The sequence below is a fragment of the Xiphophorus couchianus genome, chromosome 19 (assembly GCF_001444195.1).
Source record: "Xiphophorus couchianus chromosome 19, X_couchianus-1.0, whole genome shotgun sequence".
NCBI classification, from domain to species: Eukaryota; Metazoa; Chordata; class Actinopteri; order Cyprinodontiformes; family Poeciliidae; genus Xiphophorus; species Xiphophorus couchianus.
In genome coordinates, this window is record NC_040246.1 from 192,354 (window position 1) to 206,956 (window position 14,603).

The following is a 14,603-nucleotide window of genomic DNA, read 5'->3' on the forward strand; positions in this document are numbered from 1 at the left end:
CCTCATTTGCTTTTGCTGCTCCTCATTAAATCTCTAGCTTATATAACATCATTTTTGACATACAGCGAAAACTTTTTGGTCTCATCTGTTCAGAGAACAGTCCACACACAATACAAGTAAAATATATTGAAGTTGCAGCGAAACAAAATGCAAAGAAAAAAAACAACAAAAAAACATCCTTCATTTCATCCTTCTGTTCCTGAGGATCTCCTTACCGAGACTTTAACTTTCTTTTTCAGAGAGCTGTTTTGCATGAACAGAGGGCCGGGCATGCAGCTCACGACGACGGGCATGCCGCCGGCGCAGGTCGCCGTGGCGTTTCGCTTGTTGAACTCAAGGGGGCAGGCCGCCAGGTGGACCTCTGACCCCAAACACGCCACAGAGCGGAGCAGGTACAGGTTCTTCTGCCGCTCCAGGTACAACCTGAGGGAGGCAGACGGAGATATATATATATATATATATATATATATATATATATATATACGCATATATATATATACTGTATATATATACAGTATATATATATGTTGGCATTTATGTGATACATTAAAATATTTTCCCACAAATGATTACAGGAACAAAACGGCAAAAACAAACCAAGTTGAAGTGAGACACAAAACACTCAAACATATAAAGAGGACAGTAGAAGTTTTTCCAAAATGACATTTTCATACATTTGTCTTTTTTTTTGACATGATACACATCTATACTAATATGTATCAGTTCTAATCTTTTTTAGGAAATTAGAAATCAAAATATTTGGTATGTAAGAAGGGAGAATTGTTATTGGCAGCGGCTAAAATTTTAATAGCTAACAGTAACAAAATAATACTTATTATTACTTTAATAAGCAGCCACAAAACTGCAGTGTAAATTTTAAATATAAGAATGACACAGAATTGGGAAAAAAAATAATATTGAAAATATAGTTTCACTGAAAAAAGACAGTAATAATAATCTAATAAAAATGATAATTTCATATATCCATATGAAGTATGTAGCACTGAAGACATCAGTGTCTCTCAGGCTCATCCTTCTTAGTTATTGATGAACTTTTGTTAGGATTTTTATGCAAAAAATTTCTTCTTTATTTTGTAGATCTTTGTTATCTGTGTTTACCTCAGTTGCTTGGCAACCGATGAACAACCAGTCCAAGGTGTTAATAACAATCCCATCTTTCATTATGTTTGTGCAGTAGGTGCCGTTTCTATCCGTTTCCTCTGTTCACTACAAAACTAACTTGAGTTTATGAACATGGTTTATATTCAGATGTAAAATATGTGTCAGTCGCTGCATGTTAGACAAAATAATCACATCTACAGTTCTGTTCAACATCATCATTGCTTTTGTTTTTTTGTTTGCTAATAGTCACTTTTTTCATTTTTGAAGTTTGTAGAAGCAGCATAATGTTACATTAATGTGCTTTGATCCAGGCTATTTCATTACAGCTATGGATGAATGAAAGATGGTCAGATAGAAAATGCGAAGTCTGACTTTTTTCCTCTACTTCACAATTATGCATCGCTCCAACACATCAAGTCCATTGATCAGTTTTATAGCTACTTTGCAAGGTGATATATGTTTGTTTTAGACACCATCTATCTACCAAATGAGTTGTGTATCCTCAGATTACCTTTTGCTGCGGTTGCTCTGTTTAGACATAGAGCTAGCTTTAGCTTTGGATGGCTGCCTGCAAGGTAAAAACGAGTGAGTCTGCACAGAAATCATAACAACAACCAATCAGGAAGCAGAACTAGAATCCAAAACATAAACATGACCAAAGGAAAGTATATGGACATCTTTCTACTTACAGTGTATATTATTCTGGTTGGCAGTCCAGTGGAAGTACTGACTGTTTGGTTGGTGAGTCCATATATTACTACGGCTTTGGTACTAAACATGCAGTAAGGAAAAAGTGAAATATTCTGAATGCAGCTATACTTTGTCAATGTGAACATAAAGTTCCAGCATTTGACTTGTATAGATCTGCTTTCTACTCTGTGACAGAGTGTTGATGGGTTCTTCAGCTCTCTTTGTACAGAGCAACAGTGAGAGGCTCAGAATAATTCCTAGATTTTAGATTTTAATCTGGTCAAGAGCTAAATCAGGTAGAATCTGCACAACGGAAAACCAAGTCAAAGGAAAATGTCTGATTCTGTGTTAATATGCCAAAAAAAAAACCCCAATGAAACAATAATACAAAAACATACAATTATCAAACAGTCAAGTTGGTAAAACAATCATTTAGTTTTATAAACTAATTAATCACTTTTGTCTGAACATAAAAATTATTAATCTTGAAAAAGCAAATTAAGATTAAAATGTATCAAACAAACTGAATTCATTTATATTTTTAATACTTCTGAAAATGTTATTTAAAGCATAGGATGGTGTTTGTCTTCATCACTTCAACTCAGATATTTAGTAAAAAGAGAAAACAACAAATCGACATTTTATCAGAAATTCATGTTTTTTCTTGTCTTTCTCTGTTTGTGCTCTGGTAACTTGTTCCTACTTTCCCATTAGAAAATAAAAAGGACAAATTATTTTAGTTTATCCTTAAAAGTTTAAATTTTCACAATTCCTTTTTTCAGCTTCAGATTTTATACTTTCAGGTTACTTTTAGATTTTGCAAGTACAAGTCTCTTTTTTTACAACTTTAAAGCAACAAACAAAACTCTATTATCAAAGTGAGCAAGAATTATGGCTTTTATTGATCTCCATATTAGTCTCGTCTCCTGAGGCTCAGCTAATCAAAACCAAACACTAGAAATTATTTGCAGACTCTACCAGATGGAGGTCTTGTTATCCCGACCCAAAGATCTGCAGGTCGTTTAGCTGAAGAACCCAGCAGCTCCTCATTAAAGCCAGTCATACAGATGAAAGGCATCTCCAGCTCCTATTTAACAAAAAGCACTATTGAGTGAAAGAATATGATAGTTTGCAGGCACAACACAGACAGACACAGTCATGGACGAAATCTCGCAAAAATTGGGCGATGAAATAAATAAATAAATCAACTATTTTGGATGCATTTAACATCATAAAATGTGTTCAGAGGGGCAGTATTATGCGTCTCCAGCCACATAGTGACATTTAACAGCACAATAAAGTTACCTTCAGTTGTTATAAAAGTGCTATTTATATCAAATATGACTTTGATATTTAATGGCTTGAAATTGGGCCTCTGTCTCTTTAAGAAGCTCCTGCTCTTTGTGAAACTCCGCCTTCAGGAAGTCATCACAACATGGCTCCTCTACTGACCCTTTAACAACGTTTTTACCAGCGTTGCTCTGAGAAGTAGCTCATGTGAGTTCAGCAGATGCTCAGTTCCACCAGGTGTTTGCTAATTGCTTCTGGCTAGTCTGAAGGAGCTGAGTGGGGAAGAGGCGCTCTGTGAGGAGGAAGCTCGGTAGCCTCGAAACTGAAGATAAGAGAAGGAGCTTCGTCCTCAAAGGCAGAGCCAGGTCCATCAAGGTGTTTTGCACAGCTGAGTGGTTGCCATGGAAATTAAAGTATTCCTCAAACATTCATGAAAGAATCGAAACAACACTCCAGCTGTGTTTTGGATGATGGAATAACATTATTAGATGGTATAAAACTGAAAAAAATCATAATACTGCCCCTTTAAAGCAGGAATAGTTGAGGTCAGAAAATGTAAATAATATGTTTTTGTAAGATGACTGATCCCCATCTGTGTGACAAAACAAGGAAATAAAAAAAAAGTTTCCCTGAATGGGAAGATTCAGAAAGCAAAAAGGAGGAACAGATGACTATTATCTAGAACTAAATGACTGTTTTCTAAGCCAACAGGAAACTCGCTGGCAACAGCGACAGGCATTCCTGCTACAGCGTACCTTCCAGCAGCTGAGACATTAACCTTTGGACCGGAGGCCTTCTCAGCAGCTCGCTTTTTCAGACGTCTGCAACAGCGAGACAGTGGGATTCCATCACACAAGGGAGAGAAACTACACTTTCCAACTCTCGCTGTCACCGTCAGGGTTCGATCTTCTCAAACACAACGTCTGTGTCCTACAGTGCTGAGCGGCGAGGAGCATTTCTGACATTCCACAGGTCTCCGGTAGATCACGTTACAGCGCGTATGGAGGGCCAATAAGTTAGTTTAAAAGAAAAACAAAGTGAAACCGAAAAAATGTTTTGTTTTGGAATTGAAGAAAAACCTGATTTGGAACTGTAAGAAAAGATTTGAAACTGAAAATAATAACAATAACAATAATAATAATAATAATAATCAAAAACAACGATTCGGAACTGAAAAATTATGTGAAAAATAAAAAAAGATTTGAAACTGAAAAAAATGTTCAAAACTACTTTTCAGATTTAAGGGTATTTTTTCAGCTTCAATTTTCTTTTTTTCTGAACAAGGTTTACGGCTAAATTTAGTTCCATAATAACTCTTAGTCAGAATTACAGAGCTGCTCCTCTTACAGGTTTTTTTTCGGTGGCTGTTCTCATTTTGAGCACCTGACCTCCTCCAGACCCCGGGTTGCTCCCCAGAGCCTCACACATGGCTGGGAGAAAACGCGAGTTCCCTCTGCAAACCCCTCCTACTGCTCTGTGTGAAGGCCTGAACTGGAGAGCAGCCAGGAATGTGTGTCCTCGTTCAGGGAGGACCGGATGGAAAAAGAAACTAACTAAAACAAATGAAAACTGAAATTGAGAAAATACTTTCATTAACTGAAATAAATGAAAATGTTCATTAATGAGGAAAAGCTTTCTGGAACTATATCTTGCTTTTATAAAATGAACTAAAACACACTTAAAATGTAGCTGTAATATCCTTTGTTTTCATGTTTATGAATCTATTTATTTATCTATTTATTAGTGTTGCGATTTGTTGTGAAGTTCCCCCCCCCACACACACACACAAGCGGTTCATGTAAGCTGTTGACATAAGCTGGTCTGCAAAACGACGACTGAAAAGGTTGGAAGAAAAACCCCAGAGTCCTTTGGTTGTTCATCATTTTTTGAAAACAGTAACTTCTGTTGAGTATTCATTACCAGTCAATGAATACAGAATCACAATACAGTACTTTGACCTTTTTTTAATTCTGCACCTAAAAATGTACCAAAATATGAACCAACTAAAACTACTACTATTAACTAATAAAAACTAAACAAAAAAATATTTCACAAACAACAACTAATAAAAACAAGCAAACGCAAACTAAAATGACAACCCAAAACTATTATAACCTTGGTATGGACTTTGAAAGCAATTTTTTGGGGGTGGTTACCATGACAATCACTAAAACTGAAAACACAGAGAATAAAGAAAGTTAAAGCCAAGCTGTTATTAATCTTTTTGACATTTTTTAGAAAGATTCAGCAAACTGTCACAGTTCTGATGGGCCCACATATAATGTACAATTATAAAATTAATATGAATGTTAGAATACAAATGTTTCATCTCACTTTACACCATGCAGGCGCTCTGTCTGCCCTGGTGAAGATTCAATCAACTCCTGCAGGCAGCCTGGCCAACTTTCTGATTAATTTAGCAAATATTTATATGTACCATCAATTCCTATGTTGAGCCAATCCTTTAACGTGGAAGAAATTTTTTAAAAAGAGATCAAATTCCCCATTTTGATATAGTAAAACACTGCACTACTACAAACTTCATCTCAGCGCCTGCAATTTATAAAAACTAAATACATCACACATACTTCAAAGATGTTCAGGCTCACATAATAAATTCTTCAATCCAAAAATAAAAGTGGCAAAACAGGAAGCAGGTTAGTGATTATTCTCCAGTGACAATAGAGGCCGAGGAGATGAATTAAAGCATAATATCTTTGAAAAAGATAAACATAAACATATGGAAAATATACGACAGAAAGATCCGGAAAACTAACTTCTGCCATGAGAGCTGTTGTCACTCGAGACTTTTGGCAGAGACGTCCGCCTCCACAATCTCCACTCGCTGACAAACAAAGGAGATCCTGCTTGTGGCTTAGTCAAAGGAAAGAAACTGTGTTTCTGAATGTCTTACTCTGAGAGGAATGATAGTGTCACACAAACTTCCCCAAACTCGACAATCCCTGTTGTCAGGACTGTTATAACATCATTACGGCTCTTTCTATGCCTATTCTGTTTTGATAAGTCAGCAAAAAATGGCTGACAAATTCAACGGGTAATTATGATAATCAAATATGATGTCAGTATTGACCGCAAACAACTTTCAGTACAACGGTTTTATATACTGTATATATTTTAATCTAATCTCAACTGTCAAAAACATTCAAAAGAATCCAGACCTGTGATTATTTGCTATTAATTAAGGATTAAGCCAAAACAGAAATGCTGTGTGTGAAAAAACATTTATATCATTTCATGTTTCTAATGTTTCTGTAAGGTTTATGAAGCAGCAGCGACTGATTATGAGAAAGAGTGACCACTTCCAAAATAAATACCCTTCCGCATCCTCAGAAGAAATCCCTGCTGCCCACCAAGCTTTCATGTGCTTCCAAACTAATTAAAGCCAATTATTCTGGTAGGTTTTTCCATGAAGGGAAAAGTTTTATGACAGCCACTAATGTTGCCAGGAGTAAATGTTCCAGAAAATTCTCTCCAAAGTGAGTAAAGTGAGCAGAGAGGTTCTACATGTCCAAATTAGAGCGCTAAATAAGGTTTACCTTATGACAGAAGATTTAGAAAAAGACTCAACATTCGTCTATTTTTTTTAGAAGAGTTGTCATAGATTTTCTGATAAAAAAAAGAGAGTGGCAGCAGAATTTAAGACTGAAAAGTTGAATATGAACAAACTACGAGATTTCAAATAGATGTGACAAAAAAAACTAATAATAATAATGCTTAAAAAAAAACATTCCAGAGGAAAATGTACTGACTTTAATCTCAGAAATGTGAATTCTGAGATTAAAATTAGAATTCTAAAACCAGTGGTCTACCATCCTCACCTGTAGAAATGTGAGATAATCTGTTATGATAAAGAGCCAAAGTGTTGCAATGTCCCAGTCAAAGTCCAGACCTCATCCAGACCAAATGCTCTGGTCAAACCTGAAGACAGCTGTTCACACAACAAACGTCTGCAAAGTTCACTGAACTGAAGCAACATGGCCAGAAGAGAAGGCCGACATTCCTCCACACTGATAAAGCCTGGAGTTTATCTGGGTTTTCCACTCACAGAATTTCTATTTCACCAACATGACGCCTCAAAAACTGTGGAATCTGTAGGTTCACATAACTTTAGATTACAAACGTTTATTACCCAACAAGGCCAGATTATTGTCAGTATGTCATGATGCATGAAAACTAACATATAGGAGGATGTACTTTCTTTTTCCCGTGACTTTGTCTATTTATCTAAAAAAGAACAAAGCAAAACACAATTTCAGCGTAAACCTTCCTACCTCACCACAGACTGGAGCTTCAAAGGTTCTACTTGGGCCCGTTTCTTACTTGTAGAAGTTCTTGTTGACCTTCCGTTCATGCGGGAATCCCAGCATGCCGCAGACCACGCGGGTGTTCTTGATGGTCCATCCCACGTCACAGATCTGAGCCCAGCCGTCCTTGTGTTTGACCTCCACCACGCCCTCGGTGATGGGCAGCTTCCTCCTGGCCGTGCCGACGACGGGCCGGAGCCGCACCTCCTCCACCTTCTTCTCGTCAACTTGAGCCTGGAATGAAAAAGATCAAATAAAAATATTCAATTCTAATTCAAAAATACTTTATTGAGCAGCAACGGGAAATTGAATAAGAAACAGTTGTGCAAAAAAAAGCAATTTATCCACCAGAAACACAGAAATTAAAGATTCAAAAATGAACGTCTGAATTAGAGATGCACCGATCTGATATTAATATCTGTATCGGCCCCTATATTGACAAAAATTCTACATCGTGATCGTGACAATGTGCTCAATCAATAAGGGCAGATCTATTAAATGTAATTCTACGTTTTGTGCTCTGAGCGACCAGATGCTTTACTATTTATTTTACACCACAAATATAATTTCTAAATGCACTTCCTGTAACCATTTGACAGAAGATTTGTTGCAGTTTATTTTGACATGTTGGACCAACGTAGTCATTTGTCAGTTTCAGTTTCTTTATTATTTATTTTACATTTGCTGTTCTATTCCTAATTATGACCAACTGAACAAATTAAAGTTTTTTTGTTTTTCCATGTTTCATCAAGCTTGTGAATCTATTGGCATATTTAAGTGTGCTGTACTGATGCAGAGCTATTAAATGTATAATTCAGTGCATTTAGCTCTTTGTTTAAGAAAAAGAAACATTTTAAGTCAATGCAGAACTGTGTTTCTGTATTGGATCGCTATCGGCCGATACTATATCTCAGATATCGGTATTGGAAGTGAAAAAAGTAATTTGGTGCGTCCCTGGTCTGAATGATCAGATAACACAGGAAAGAAAATATACATTTAAAGCATTTGAGAAATTCGTTGTTCCATATGTTCATATTGCAACGTCTTCCAGATTTTTTCTGCCACGACAAATAGAGAAACTGAATAAAACAGTCACTGCAGTTCAGATCACTGTACATGTGAAAGCCATGAGTCACTTCCACTGGGGCTTTATTTGGAAAGAAAATTGGCAGCAGTCAGAGATTAAAATCTGGTCGCCATGTTTGACCGAAACACACTAGAGGACAGAGTTTATGAAGATTAAAATGACAGTCCTTTAATGTTATGAACATTCTTTTCTAATAATGCTCAACAAAGCGGCACCTTGGAAGCATTAAATGCGATTCTAGAAGCCAGTATAGATGTGTGACCAGATTAAACTGGTTCCAGCTGGACCACATGGTCCTGCTGGACTGGGATTATCAGGTTATAGCAAACAAGGTTAGTTTTAGCGTTTTCTTAAAACCTGCTGAACTCCTTGAAAGCGAGCGCCTCACAAAGGTATCGCCAAGTGTCCAAAATGTATTAAACCCGATTCTATTTTTCCCCCCCATACAATTAGAATGTTTATGTGGTAAACCCCAACAAAAAGCATGCATAAAACCAAAGGCATTTTATTTAGATACATCAGAATAAAGGGGGGGGGATCAATACAAATATACACCACCCTTTAAAATGTTCACAGGCAAGTATTTTTTGAAAACAATGAATCGCTTTCCTTCCAATTCACAATTAAATCAAATATAACTTTAAAGAAATTTTACTTCCCAATTTAACAACTTACAATTAGGTCACTGTCTCTTTAAAAACTGCTGCTTTTTCTGAAACTCCGCCTTCAGGAAGTCATCACAACATGGCTCCTCTATTAACATGCATGAAAAAATCAAAGCGACACTCCAGGTATGTTTTTGATGAGGGAACAACATTATAACATCATGTGAAGCTAAAGAAAAATGTCGATTGTACTTAATTCTGACCCTTTAAAAGAAACACGGATAACAGAATTTGTGTTCAACATTTGAGAAAAATTGAATTATGTAATAAGTTAAAACAAGTAAAGTAAGACGCAGACGCATGTTATAACAATATATTTGTAATACAGAACTGTACAGTAAAGGCATGTGGCAACCAGAGGACATACAGCCACAGAAGTACTGAATAAACAAATTTTTTCATGACCCATGGCAATATATATATATATATATATATATATATATATATATATATATATATTTTTTTTTTTTTTTTTTAAAGCCTTTATATGAATTTATAACAGATCTCAATTATTCAGAGGAATCAGAGTTTTAGTTTTTTTTTAAGCAACTTACGTCAATAATGTTTGAGTCCACAAAGCCAGGAATCCTCTCATCTTTGCAAACCACTCCAGCATCTTCATCGTGAGTGCAGTCGCTGTTTCCCCATCCTCGAGACTTGCACAACTCGATGCTCTTCTCCCCTCCGCTACACAACACGTTGTCCAACCAGATCTTTCCTGTAAAGGAAGACGCTTACTTAGGCTCCAGGAAATTCTCAGTTCGGAGGATAAAAACAAATCCATACCTGGGTTGTTAATACATTTTGGATTCTATTTTTACTGAATTTCATAACACAAAAAAAAATCCTAAAATTGAAATGATTTCGTAGCACAATATATTTTTTTTCACATTGGTCAGTACTTTTTAATGTTTTGTTTTTTTTGTCTTTTAATCATGTATTTTCCATAGTGCCATTATATAGCACAAGCTAGTAACAGCTCCTGCAGACTAGCCAGCAGCAATTAGCAAACACCTGGTGGAGCTGTTGCCTTGCTGAGCTCATTGTAGGAGCTACTTCTCAATGACACGCTGGTAAAAACATTGTTAAAAGGTTAATAGAGGAGCCATGTTGTGACGACTTCCTGAAGGCGGAGTTTCAGAAAGAGTCAAACCTTCTTTAAAAGACAGAGGTTCAATTTCAAAGCCTTAAATTAGTCATGTTTGACATATATAGCATTTTTTATAATAACTGAAGGTAACAGACTTACTTTATTGTGCTATAAAATGGCCCTGTGTGCCTGGAAACACATAACACTGTCTATATTTACTAACAATGAAACCCCATGTTAATACTGAGTGAAGGGGCTCTGACCTTGTCCGTTGCCGTATTTGGCGCTGTGAGTCCATCCAGTGGCTGAGACGAAGCCCAGCTGTCGGCAGAGGACGTTGGCGTTGGCTATAGAGAAGTCGTCGTCGCAGATGGTTCCCCACTCTCCCTTGTAGAAGAGCTCTATCCGGCCCTCGTTGTGTTTGCGGGGGTATCCGGCCAGGCGGACCTTCAGCTGCTGCGGGGCCCCGGACGGAGTAGGGACCACGGTGGCCCTGCTGGGCACTGTGGTCTGGGTTAAACAACAAGGAAACCACAACCCAAACAGAAGGCTGACCGCTAACTGCCGCGTGTGCCTCGACTTCTCCATCCTTTCAGCTGCAAACAAAGGAGAGAGGAAGAGAAAAAAACAAGGGTATGGACAATGTTTAACTCCAGGAAAATGTAAGAAGTAACTAACTCAGCCACAATTTACATGTTTTGTTCCTACTCCTAACTTGACCACTTAAGAGTCTCTGTGGACGTTTTTCCAACAAATGCAAGGAGTTTAAGGTCAATTCCAAAAAGCCACAGCACTGCTGCTTGAACAAAAAAATCATTAATAAATTACATAAAGAAACGCAACAAGTAATAAGAAATCATTTTAAAAAGTTTACAGAATGAAGCGGGAACCTGGTCAGCACTTGTGAGGAAGTTCATGTGAGTTGAGCTACTTTGGCATTTTAATTCATACCATCTGGTCAGGCCATACGTCAACAAATTGGGGGGCTAATTGCTACAAAAATAAATGCCTGTTTGCCTCATTTCATAACAATTCTCAGAGAAGACATTTTTTTATCCTTCAATACTTAAGATACCCAGCAAAAATAGTCCTCCCCTTTAAACTTTACCACATTCTGTCACGTTACAAACAACAAATACCAGTGTATTTCTTTTTTTTTAAAAATTATTTTATTGGGATGTTCTGTGATTGACCAACATGAACACAAAGAAAATTGATATCTGGTTCTCAGAGGTTTCTGGGGTGTTTGTTGTCAAACTGAATCAAAACTATAGAGTCACGTACAGTGGGAATCTCAGAAGTTACGTCTTTTGGAGTCCAGATGAACTTAGAATTATTCATACTTCATGGCAGATTCAGTTTTTATTCACTCAAAACATAAAACAAGGGATTTTTCACAAGAAAAAAAGCCAATGTAGCAATTTAAAAAAGACAGACAACAGTCAGTTTCTATTCACTTTAATAGAGGAGTCATGTTGTGATGACTTCCTGAAGGCAGTTACAGACAGAGCACGAGTTTTTAAAGAGACAGAGGCCCAATTTCAAGGCGTTAAATTATTAAGTTAAATTCATTTTAAGTTTTATCTGATATATTCAGCATTTCTTTGACAACTGAAACTAACACGGTTACTTTATTGTGCTATAAAATGGCATAATGTGGCTGGAAAACACATAATAAAATGAATTCACTTCAAAAATACTTTATTACACCCAAATGGAAATTAAATAATTAGGTGACTACTGAAGGCAGATGATCAAACTGTGCTTTAGTTTGAGGGATTGGACTGAATGGAAATACACACCACAGTGTCTCAGATTTTAATTGTAAAAATAAAAAAAGAAAAGAAAGAAAAATATTGAAAACCACGAATTCTTCACAATTACAGATTATTTTGTGTCGGTTTATCACATAAAAATCCTAACAGAAACCAGACAAGATTGTTATAGTAACATTAGAAGATAGGAAACAGTTTGAACGGTATGTATAATTTTGAAAATTGTTTTATTTTCATTTTTTTAAAATTGCAACACTTTTTTTTTATTATTGTGGTTCAAAATTCTTGAAATATTTCAAATTCAAAATTACTTTATTGATCCCAAAGGGGAAATTAAATGTTGCAACTCATTAATTGAGATTCTTCAAAGAGTTCTTGTAGACGTGACGTTGTCCGTATTGCAGCAAAGTTGAAGAAGCTTCGGATTTTTAATTATTTGATTTAAGTTTTTTGTAACCTTTGCTTATTTTTTCTGTTTATTTATTGTTTTTGTCATTTACTCGTTCGTGTTCCTGATCATAATTACTGTTTGATGACATTCATGTAATTTATTGCTGTTTGGGAATGGATTGTTGTGTGGAAAATAGGAAATAGATCACACTTCATAAAAAACAAAATACTCCACATATTTTTCCACAAAATGTTCCTGAAAGTCTTGAATCTGCTTTGATCCATGTTTGTATCTGCAGCTGGTTGCTTACTGGGCACCACACACAGGCCTCCTATTGATAACTAAACTAATTTCGGGGCGGCAGCGTTCTCCAGGGATACAAATACCGTAGTGTGACGTGTTTGTACAGGAACCACAGCGTGGGGACTGAATACACGTTCTGAGTCCGACTACACAGTGGGGTTTTTTTTTATGACAAGCTTTTAACGGCAGAACCACAGTCGGGTCAGAGCTGCATGTCTGGAAACATGTTCTGTAACCTGACCGACCGTCAAAGCAACAAAAAAAATCCCAATCTGTTTTAGCCAGATCCTAGGCCTAAACGAACAAAGAATTTGTTAATTGCTTCACTTTGCAGACAGCAGATTTGGCTCTCAGAAGCTTCCCTTGCTGTATTTTTGCACATTATTTCTTTTATGTCTTGGCAAACTGGTCTGGACTCAGTTAGCACAAAAACACGCCAGAATTATAAAGCTGATATATTATTGACATCTACTTTTGTACTAAGAAAATCTCTTCGTTTGTTTCCTTCCAGCTCTGTGGAGGCTGAACACAAGCGTTCAGTGGGAACTCTCTCACACATCTGTTCCCCTTTCTGTCTTAACCGAAACCAAAGCAGGTCCATGGCTGCGCCGTGTTCTGAATCACTGGAGTCGCCAGAGTCCAGCAGACAGAGCTCCGTGCTTCCGCGTGCAGCGCTGCATATTTACAGTTCGTCCCGTAATGATTTCCATCCCTGCTCACAGCGAGCTGGGGGCCTCAGAGACATTCGATGGAGAATTTTAAACGGTATCGAAAAGGCTTGCGGTTTAAAACTTCCTCGCCTTGAACTTTTTTCACATTTGATAGTGTTGCAGCTACAAACTTCAGTGAGTTTTGAAAGGCTTTTCAGAGACTAACTGATGAAAAGTAGTGACTTATTGTGATTTTTTTTTTCTTTTACAATTAACAATCTTAAGTGTGCATTTGTAGTCCTTTATTCTAATAGCCTTAAATCAAGTCCAGTGCAGCCGCTGCCATCTTTTGATGAAAAACACTGTGGGCAATAGAAACAACCTTAAACGGACCATCCCCACTGTAAAACAAGGAAGTGGCAGCATAATGCTGTGGGGATGCGTTCCTTCAGCAGGGACAGGGAAGCTGGTCGGACTGAGTGGAAAAGTAGGAGGAGCTAAACACAAAGCAATCCTGGAAGAAAAAAAAACAAAAACGTTTTAGCTCAAAGCAAAGCCATTTGTTTGAACGGTCCAGCCAAAGTACAGAACCAAATCCAAATTTAGAAACTCGGTCAAAACTTGGAATCTGCTGCCTTCTGGGCGCTCTCCATCCAAATGGTTGAGCTGTCGTTATTTGTTAGTGACATGTCCCCCGAAGGCCTGCAGCTGGAATCGAAGTGAAAGCTGGCGCTAAACCAAGGTGCCTGCCACACTCTTGAGATTTTTTTTGTTGTTGTTTAAAAAAACCCAAAAAACTCTGAAAATCTTTCCTTCGACAGCAGAGTTATAAAACACTATGTAGTACAATCACTACACTACATATTAAATATGAACGTTGGACAAGGACAGAAAAGGTTTGAGGGGTGTTAATACCTTTGCAAGACATCATACAGATTAACAGACGTTGGCTGCAAGTAGAAATTCACCTTCTAAAATAACAGGGTGTCCATGTGGCGTCTCATCTTTCTGGAAACTAAAACATTTTTTTAGTTATTTATTTTTTTTAAAACTCTTTTATGACATAAAGTAAACTCACTCTTATGCGTTTGCACTGTGATGTCAATCATGAATGTTCTGAACTGCATATTTTAGGGCTGCAATTAATGATTATTCAGTAATGATTAATCAATTGCTTACTTTGATGATTAATTGATTATTTGACGATTAATCTGA

At 36.9% G+C, this 14,603-nt stretch overlaps 1 protein-coding gene across 2 annotated transcripts in view; it reads right to left on the reverse strand.

The window, feature by feature from the left end:
- The window catches only part of loxl3b (lysyl oxidase-like 3b), a 28,371-nt gene that overhangs the window by 12,670 nt on the left and 1,098 nt on the right, over nucleotides 1-14,603 (reverse strand). The window contains exons 2-7 of one of the 2 annotated variants that reach the window (XM_028001603.1): nucleotides 10,533-10,865; nucleotides 9,734-9,897; nucleotides 7,444-7,661; nucleotides 3,858-3,923; nucleotides 1,634-1,690; nucleotides 216-423 (exon numbers count right to left, since the gene is read on the reverse strand). In XM_028001603.1, the coding sequence (XP_027857404.1) occupies nucleotides 216-423; nucleotides 1,634-1,690; nucleotides 3,858-3,923; nucleotides 7,444-7,661; nucleotides 9,734-9,897; nucleotides 10,533-10,857 (1,038 nt within the window). In that variant the 5' untranslated portion in view covers nucleotides 10,858-10,865. The remainder of the gene's footprint in view (nucleotides 1-215; nucleotides 424-1,633; nucleotides 1,691-3,857; nucleotides 3,924-7,443; nucleotides 7,662-9,733; nucleotides 9,898-10,532; nucleotides 10,866-14,603) is intronic. The other variant, XM_028001604.1, reaches the window with a different exon arrangement.